This window comes from Populus alba, chromosome 14 (assembly GCF_005239225.2).
Source record: "Populus alba chromosome 14, ASM523922v2, whole genome shotgun sequence".
NCBI lineage: Eukaryota > Viridiplantae > Streptophyta > Magnoliopsida > Malpighiales > Salicaceae > Populus > Populus alba.
The window spans coordinates 23222496-23232040 of record NC_133297.1 but is presented as its reverse complement, the minus strand read 5'-3'; the positions used below and the strand labels follow the sequence as shown (position 1 = coordinate 23232040).

General features: G+C 40.8%; 2 protein-coding genes across 2 annotated transcripts; both read left to right on the top strand.

The window, feature by feature from the left end:
- Window positions 1-4076: 4076 nt before the first annotated feature.
- On the top strand, window positions 4077-6194 carry LOC140954574 (uncharacterized). Its single transcript, XM_073404618.1, has 4 exons — window positions 4077-4577; window positions 4719-5036; window positions 5265-5324; window positions 5433-6194. Exons 1-4 carry the CDS (start codon window positions 4077-4079, stop codon window positions 6192-6194), a joined length of 1641 nt encoding a protein of 546 aa, XP_073260719.1.
- An 18-nt stretch (window positions 6195-6212) lies between these two features.
- LOC140954573 (uncharacterized) lies at window positions 6213-9545 on the top strand. Its single transcript, XM_073404617.1, has 3 exons — window positions 6213-7294; window positions 7541-8333; window positions 8514-9545. The coding sequence occupies exons 1-3, from the start codon at window positions 6213-6215 to the stop codon at window positions 9543-9545; spliced, it is 2907 nt and encodes a 968-aa protein (XP_073260718.1).

The window sequence follows — 9545 nt, the reverse complement described above, 5'->3', positions numbered from 1 at the left end:
CGCCATCAAGCCACCATCTCCGCCGCGCCAGGTATGCTTCTCCCCCCCTGCACATTTTTTCTTGTTTTGTATTTTTATACTGTAAAGATACAAAACCAGTGTTAAAAAAAATACCCGGTTTTTGTCAAAACATCAAAGATTTTTCAGAATAAAAAATGTTTCTGCTTTAAAAAAAATTCTAAAAAGTCCCTAAAAATATTGTTGATTTTTCTGCATATTTTTAGCTAAGTGAATTAATATTGGTTTGTATTTTTATACCATAAGGATACAAGCTCAGTATTAAAATACCCGATTTTCGTCAAAGCATAAAAAAATAATATTTTCCAAATTTTTTTTTTGTTTTAAAATACGGCATAGTCTCTCCATTATAAATATATAAATATCATAACATCATATTTTCACACAACAAAGAAAATTTTCAAAACAATATATGTATTAACATGCATTCTGGCTTTAATAACCAGTTTATTCAAGCCATGAGAACTAGGCCAATATTTCAAAAATTCTAAAAAAATCTTTTTGTTTTCTTTTAGTATTTGGGATTACGAATTTATGCGTAAAACGTATTCCTAAATATTATTAATAAAGTTTGGTATAGACGTTAGAATGGTTAGGATTTTACCCGATAAGATAAAAGACTTTCTTACCGAGAAGGATTTTTCTTGAACCATAGACAGACCAACGAATAGAAGTACAATAACACTTTAGTTTTCATCAGACAATAAAACAATGCAGCTTACCTTAGGTAGGGCGTATTTGGGGTGCTAATACCTTCACTTTACGCAACCAGTCTCCGTACCCGATCTTTGAGACCAGTTAGGGTTCCTAGTGATCAAAATACTAGGTGGTGACTCCAAAGAACCAAAAATAAAATAAAATAAAAATTCGCCAGCCGATGCCGCGCGCCGATTTTTTTTGGGGTGCGACAGAATGGCGACTCCACTAGGGACTTGTAGACTAAGCTTTGTTTTCGTCTGGTTTGTTTGTGTGTTTATTGTTAATATGCCTTTCCGTTTATTTTCATATTTGTTTTTTATTTTACACATATTATTTATACATTGTATACAATTGTCTCATGCATCACTTGCCTTAATTTTGAAAAGCACACACAAGCTTTAAGTTAAGTGGGGAATTAGCGATTTACCCTAGGACTATTGGTCAGGGTTTAAATGCGTGAAACACCCAACTCATATCTGAGTGCCTGCTTGGTAATGGTGGGCATACATGTCTTAACTGTTCCTTGCAACGCCCCCATACTTCTTTACGAAGAACGTCACTGGGCAGATATGAGACCCTTCGAGACCAGATAGAAAAACTACCCACTCTCACTTAATAAATAGAGCTTGTCTTTAGGTTATGAATTTTATTTTCATTTGCATCACGATAAATTGTTAAATTTATCAACTCAGGTTTTGAGCTGAAATCATGACTAAGTACCTCTCTTTCCAAGAATATGGACAAGAGTCTGAGTTGGCTCAGATTGCCGAAGGAAAATGCCCAAGAATCGATGCTAGTGGGTTACCATGCATTACCAAGGTAAATCACATGGTAAACGACTTAGGAAAGTTATTGCTTGTCATGGAATATGTTGACGAGACGTTGTTTGAAAGGCGATATGGGAGAATTGCACAAATAATGAGGTTGCCTATACAAGCAGCAGCGATCAAAGCCCTTCTGAATTTTTGGGATCCTAGTTATCGGTGTTTTACCTTTGGAAACATCGATATGGCACCCACCTTGGAAGAATATGAGAGAATTCTGGATTTTCCAAATGCCAACCACATAATCTACCACCGACGCAGATTTGAAGACACAGCTTCGGAAGTAGTCAGTTTATTAGGTTTAGGAAAGATCAGCCAGTGTAGAGTCGCCGAAGGGGGTTTTAAATGGAAGGTCATTGAAGCCCGAATGAAGAAAAATGCCGAAGAAGGCAAGTTGGGAGACGAACGATATAGGTTGGTGGCCTTCGCCATTTTTGGACTAGTGTTGTTCCCTTCTGAAACCGGGGTCATCAGTTTAGAAGCAGCAAGTGTCTTCGTTGAATATGAGCATGACCGAATCAATCCTTCCTCAGCCATCTTGAGGGAAACCATGTTATCTCTCAATCACTTCCGAACACATGGAAAAGGAGCTATGAGATGCTGCATCCCTATGTTGTACCTATGGATAATCAGTCATATAGAAGCACCAAGAGACATCTTCAACAACTTTTGGTGGTTTGACTTGCGACCGTTAAAGATTACCATAGATGAGACTTGGAAGAATTGGGATGAGAAGACATGGAGAGATAAGTATGCAGCATTGCCAAGGAGCAACTTCAAGTGGAAAGCGCCGTGGATGAACAACGCTATTTGCACAATGAGCTGTGGAAGCAAGATATGGGTGCCTTTGATTGGTGTAACCGGTTACATCAGCTATGCGCCATCCCTTGTAACAAGACAGTTAGGCGGAATGCAATATACACCAAGAACCTTGGGTTTAGCTGATTTCATTGGGTTATTCAAGCACCAACCGTTCATCGAAGAAATGGAGCTTATCCGACAGGATTGGGAAAGACCCGTGAAGGTGAAAAGAGAAGAAGGAAGCAATTTTGAAACCTCATTCAGCCATAATTATACAGTTTGGAGGAATGAGGATTTTTCTGAAGTAAAGGGTCTCTCTACACAAGAACAGTCAGAGGCAGCAATAGAAACACAGAAATGGAAAAGAAAGGATGATGAGGAAGATCTAAGAAAGCAGCTAGATCAGTGTGTAATAGAACTCAGCAAAAGTAAGGGGCGACAACAACTGTTAGAGAACCAGCTAGAGGAGGAAAATACGATGAGGGTTTTCTTGAATCAGCAGTTAGAAAAACAAGAGAAGCAACTAATGTCTCTAAAGGAATGGCAGAAAAGGGCTGAGGTAGCTAAAGACATAACAACGGGGGTCCAGGCTGAGTTAAGGAATCGAATAGCTGATTATGATGAGTTGGTCAAGAAGAATGGGATAGCAGAAAAAGAATTGGCTAAGATTAAGAGGGCAACAAAAGGCGTGAATGTTGATAAGTAGACGATGGATTCTTTAAAGAAGGGAAGGAAACTTTTGTTAAAGAAAATAGAAGTTGAAAAGGAGAAGAATCGTCTAGCCAACCTCGACATAGAAGAAGAAAGGAAGGTTAGAGCTCAATACATGGTGCAACTAGAGGAAGAAAGAAATGCGAGAATGGCCGCTGAGTCTGACATGAGAGATTACCAGAAGAGAGCTGAGTCTTCAAAAGGAAGGATGAGGGCTTTACAAGCGGAGATCGAGGTACAAGAAGAAGAGTTAAAGGAGTTGAGAAGCCACTACTTCGAGATGGAAGAAGAGATGAGTAAGGCTAAGCAAGAGCATCAAGAATGCCAAGACTACATGGACAGCTTTGCAGTTCAAATCAATTCCAAAATAACAGAGTTGGATATCGAAAAGGAAGAGCTACAAAGAACAAGAGATAAGTTGGCACAATCAGAGGGTATGGTGCGAGTATTAGAAAGAAGCAACGAAGCCTTAGGAGCCAGCAACGAAGCAATAATCGAAGATAACACCGTATTCCATGCCAAAATAAGACACATGTCAAAACATGTTGAGCAAGTAGCCCGTTATGCAGAAAGGTTGCAACAACAAGCCACCCAAGTTGGAAATGATGCTTCAAAGTATCGAGAATACATGGGGGCCATGGCCTGTTTTATTGGGGATTTAGCTAATAGAGGAAATGCTTTTTAGAGGTAGCAATGTATAGGACTCTCTTTCCCATTATTGTTTTGTATGAGCAATTTTGTTATTTATAAGAAGTCCATGACGTATTTCCTTTCTTAATGGGTTTGGTAAGCCACTATGATAAGAACTTGGCAAACCCTCCTTTATGGTAATCGGGTCAACTCAGAAATTTTGCTTAAAGGTTACGAAAGTCATGAATCAGCTCGTAAAATATGCATATATACACATTACATATGCATCACATTCTCATCACGTATCTTTTGTTTTTAATTTATCATATGCATTCCAGATCGTGAAACATAGGTCCCCCTTCCAAAGTCCACTACACTAGGCAAAGAACAAGAATGGAAAACGAAGGAAGGTCACAACCAAAAGCTCAGTACCAAAAAGAACTTGAAGGAGTTCGGAATGATGTGGCGCACCTAACCCGTATGTTAGAGCAGATATTGAGAGCCAGAGATGGAGAGGGAACGTCTACTCAACCTAATGAAGCACCAGCAGCAGCTCAAATTCCTGTCGCACCTATAAACATAGGGGCAAATACACCAACTAAGCAGAGTCCTGCTCGGCCCATCCAAATCCCTATTATAATGGATTTAACAAAAGAAGATGCACATGACTTTAAATTCTCTAATTATGAAGGAGATGATAAGTGGACTGCCCTAGAAGAGAGGCTAAGGGCAATTGAAGGAAATGATTTGTTTGACCCAATTAGGGCCGCTGAAGTGTGTTTAGTGCCTAACATTGTGATCCCAAAGAAGTTCAGAGTGCCGGAGTTTGTTAAGTATACTGGGATGGAATGCCCGAAGACCCATCTCCGCTCCTACTATAACAAAATGGCAGAGGTTATCCACGATGATAAAATGTTAATTTACTTCTTCCAGGATAGCCTGACCGGATCAGCCCTCAGTTGATATATGAGGTTAGACAATATTAGGATCAGGAAATGGACAGACTTGGCAGACGCTTTCTTAAAACAATACAAGTTCAATCTAGAGATTGCTCCTGATAGGACCAGTTTGATTAGCATGGAGAAAGGAACTCAAGAGTCCGTAAGGGCTTATGCTCAAAGGTGGCGTGACCAAGCTATCAATGTGCAACCTCCGCTGATAGAGACAGAAATGGTGACTTTGTTTGCCAATACTTTCAGGGCTCCATACTATGAACACCTTATGGGTAGTTCAGCACAACATTTCTATGATGTCGTGCGGATCGCCAAGAGGATTGAACAAGGGATCCGGAGTGGGAGAATTGCAGAACCTCTAGAGAAGAAAGGTTTCATTGGAAGGAAGAAAGAAATTGAGGTGAACAACCTAGAAAGGAGAAGCAAAAACTATCAAATACCTACCCCTAGAGTCACTAGTATTAACTTTTCCAAACCCCCCACTCCAAACCAGCCCAATCAAGTAAAATTCCCAGCAAATAACCACCACAATTACCAAAGAAAGGATAAGCAACCATCAGAAGAACAACTACCTCCTTTACCAATAACCTTAAAAGACTTGTATGCCAAGCTGTTGAGTATTGGGCAGATAGCTCCTCTACCCATACCACCTATGCAGCCACCTTTCCCTACCTGGTACAACCCCGAGGTGACTTGTGAATACCATGCTGGTCACGCAGGCCATAGCATTGAGTCTTGCTTTGCTTTTAAAAGAAAGGTGTTGCAACTGATCAAGGTGGGATGGGTCACTTTTTAGGATTCGCCTAATCAGAATTCAAACCCTTTACCTAAACATGTTGATGGTAGGGGAGGAGTGAATACCATGGAGATTGGTAGCAAAAAGAGGGTGTTGAAAGTGACTATGGCCAAGCTATACTTGATGTTGGTACAGTCTGGACATTTAGAAGAAACAACTGAGTACTGCACAGGGGAAAGTAACTTTTGCCCTTTCCATAAAAAGGAAGGGCATCACATTGATGAATGCATTGAATTTCATCAAAGAGTTGCAAGAATGTTAACTCTAGGAGAGTTGAGGATTGAGGACGTAAGTGACAATGAAGAGGTAGAGATGATAGAGAAATGTAGAATCCAATCAACAGCTAATGGTCGCTCAAAACTGGTATTAACTAGGCCCTCATATGCAAGCAAAGTAGACTATGGAGCGATGCCTGGAGATTATGGTTATACCTCGAATATTGAAGCTCCTCTGCCGCTGTTCCAAACGGAGATAAGTGGGCTAACTCGGAGTGGTCGTTGTTTCACACCTGAAGAACTAGAAAGACAAAGAAAGGCTAAAGGCAAGGAGGTGCTGGACCTCGATAAAGAGTTTGAGGTGAATAAACCTGTGACTGAGGAAGAAACAAATGAGTTCTTGAAACTGATGAAGCATAGTGAGTACAGTATAGTGGATCAGTTGAAGAAGACCCCTGCTAAGATCTCCATCATGTCATTAATACTCAGCTCCGAGCCACACCGTAATGCTTTGCAAAAAGTACTGAATGAGGCCTATGTGCCCTAAGATATTGAGCAAAAGACCATGGAACATCTAGTAGGGAGGATTCATGCTGCCAATTACTTGTATTTCACGGAAGATGAACTTGACGCTGAAGGAACTGGACATAACAAGCCCTTGTATGTCACGGTCCGATGCAAGGATTGCCTCGTCGGCAAGGTTCTCATTGATAACGGCTCGGCCCTGAATGTGTTACCAAGGCATATGCTGGATGAAATGCCGATACATCCCTCACATATGCAACCCAATGTGATAACGGCGAGAGCATATGATGGCTCGTCAAGGCCAGTGGTAGGGTCAATTGAGGTCGAACTAGCTGTGGGTCCACAAGTCTTTCTAGTAACCCTTCAAATGATGGATATCCACCCTTCCTATAGCATGTTGTTAGGAAGGCCATGGATACATTCTGCGGGAGCTGTCACCTCTTCGCTACATCAATGTTTAAAGTACATTGCCAACGGTGTCCTGGTTACTGTTAAGGCTGAGGAGACTATATCAATGGTAAGAAATGTGGCGGTTCCATTCATTGAAGCTGAAGATTGTACGGACGGAAACCTTCATGCATTTGAGATTGTGAATACCGAGTGGGTGCCCGAGAACACTGTGTTGAGGAAGCCAGAAATCTCTGAAGCCACTAAAATGGCTGCTAAAAGCTTTTTGAAAAACAAGATTCCTTTCCCATACGATATGGAGCAAGGAAGGCTTGAATGGAGGGGTATAATCAAATTGAAAGCTGCAGAACAGAGGTTTGGGCTTGGATATAAGCCCAAGAAAGAGGATTACAAACGAGCTGTTGGTGCAAGAAGGGAGAAGAGAATGGCTAGGATTGAAGGAAGGAAGCCTGTAGAAGAAAACTTAGTCATCCCTCCAATCAGGATTTCATTTCCAAAGGCCGCATATGTGATACAACCTGATGGGGGACATGGAGACCTCTTTCAAAAGCTTTCTTCAATGAACATAAACACTCTGGAGGAAAATCAAGTCAAGAAAATTGCTGAGAAATTTGAATCCGAAAGGAGGATTGAAGAGCTGCCACAATTAGCCATCCACACTTTGGAAGAAGTCACCGTCAAGACTTTTGTTCGGAAGCTAGCCGAAGGGGAGAAGTTCCAGAATTGGGAGACCCAAGAAGCTCCATTGGTTTTTAAAATGTAATCAACAATGATTTGTTGGATTATATTTTTTTTGCTTTTTTTTTCTGTTTTGTTTTTATTCATTGACAATCGAGGCTCAAGATGTCAATTGGATTTTATTTTGTTGTGAGCCAATCTTTTGTTTTTAATGAGATCATGCATTTTCAAAATTCATCTTGATGTCTTACTATGCATTTACACATCACTTTCCGCTTTCAGGAACCCTGAAAGTGGATCCTCCACAACAACACCTGCACTTTACATTGAGAATGAATGGCCAAAATTTAAAGAATACATAGTGGTTGTAGAAGATGAGGAGTGGGAAGAGGGAAACGTATGGGAATTCACAAAATTAATAGAACAACACGAACAGGCTTGGAGGCCCGCTAAAGAGGAACTTGAAACCATAAATGTAGGCAATGAAGAAATCAAACGAGAGCTGAAGATAGGGACTTTGATCACCCCTGAAGCAAAAGAAGAGTTGATTGCACTGCTCAAAGATTATGTGGATGTCTTTGCCTGGTCCTACGAGGATATGCCTGGTTTGGATACGGACATTGTAGTACATAGAATACCACTGATGGAAGGATGCAAGCCGATTAAGCAGAAGTTAAGGAGAACTCATCCGGAGGTCTTAATCAAAGTAAAGGCGGAAATTGAAAAACAATGGGACGCTGGTTTTTTGGAAGTAGTGAAGTACCCACAATGGGTGTCAAACATAGTGGTGGTACCCAAAAAGGAAGGTAAAATCAGAGTTTGCGTGGACTTTAGGGATTTAAACCGGGCTAGCCCTAAAGATAATTTCCCTTTACCACACATAGATATGTTAGTTGATAATGCAGCACGCAGCTCCACATATTCCTTCATGGATGGGTTTTCAGGCTACAATCAGATAAGAATGGCGCCAGAGGATAGGGAGAAGACAACCTTTGTAACACCATGGGGAACCTTTTGCTACAAAGTCATGCCATTTGGTTTAAAGAATGCTGGGGCCACTTACCAAAGGGTTATGGTGACTTTGTTTCACGACATGATGCACAAAGAGATTGAAGTATATGTGGATGATATGGTTGCTAAATCTAAAGAGGGAGAGAATCATGTCCAAATATTGAAAAAATTATTTGAAAGATTAAGGAAATATAAGTTGAGGCTTAACCCAGCAAAATGTTCATTCGGGGTGAAATCCGGTAAGCTGTTGGGGTTTGTGGTGAGTGACAAAGGGATAGAAGTGGATCCTGAAAAAGTAAAAGCTATTCAATCTATGCCACCCCCTAAGACTGAGAAGGAGGTGAGAGGTTTCTTAGGAAGGTTGAATTACATCGCTCGGTTTATATCCCATTTAACCGCGACTTGTGACCCGATCTTTCGTTTGTTGAGGAAGAAGAACCCTGGAATATGGAATGAAGAGTGTGATAAAGCTTTTGAGAAAATCAAGCAGTACTTGCTAAATCCACCTCTACTTGTTCCTCCCGTACCAGAAAGGCCATTGATTTTATACCTAACAGTAACCGAAACAGCAATGGGATGTGTGCTTGGGCAACATGATGAAACCGGAAAGAAGGAAAGGGCCATTTATTACCTAAGCAAGAAGTTCACGGAATATGAGTCTAGGTATACTGTGATTGAGAAGCTGTGCTGCGCACTAGCATGGGCTACAAAGAGATTACGTCAGTATATGTTGTATCACACTACATGGTTAATTTCCAAGTTAGACCCATTAAGGTACATTTGTGAAAAGCCTTATCTATCTAGCCGAATTGCAAGATGGCAAGTTCTTTTGGCTGAGTATGACATAGTATATATGACAAGGAAAGCCGTGAAAGGGAGTGTTATTGTCGATCACCTGGCTGACCATGCTATGGAAGATTATGAGCCATTAAACTTTGACTTTCCCGATGAAGATGTGTTTGCAATAGAGGAAGAGAAATCAGATTGGTGGGTTATGTACTTTGATGGTGCTGTAAATGTATGTGGTAACGGGGCGGGGGCACTGATAATCTCTCCTGATAAGAAGCAGTATCCGGTTTCAGTTAAGCTGCAGTTCGGGTGTACCAATAACACGGCTGAGTATGAAGCTTGCATTCTTGGTTTAGAGGCTGCATTAGAGATTAACATAAAAAAGATAGATGTGTATGGAGATTCAATGCTGATCATTTGCCAAGTAAAAGGAGAATGGCAAACCAAAGAAGAGAAGTTAAGGCCTTACCAAGAATACCTTGGCTAA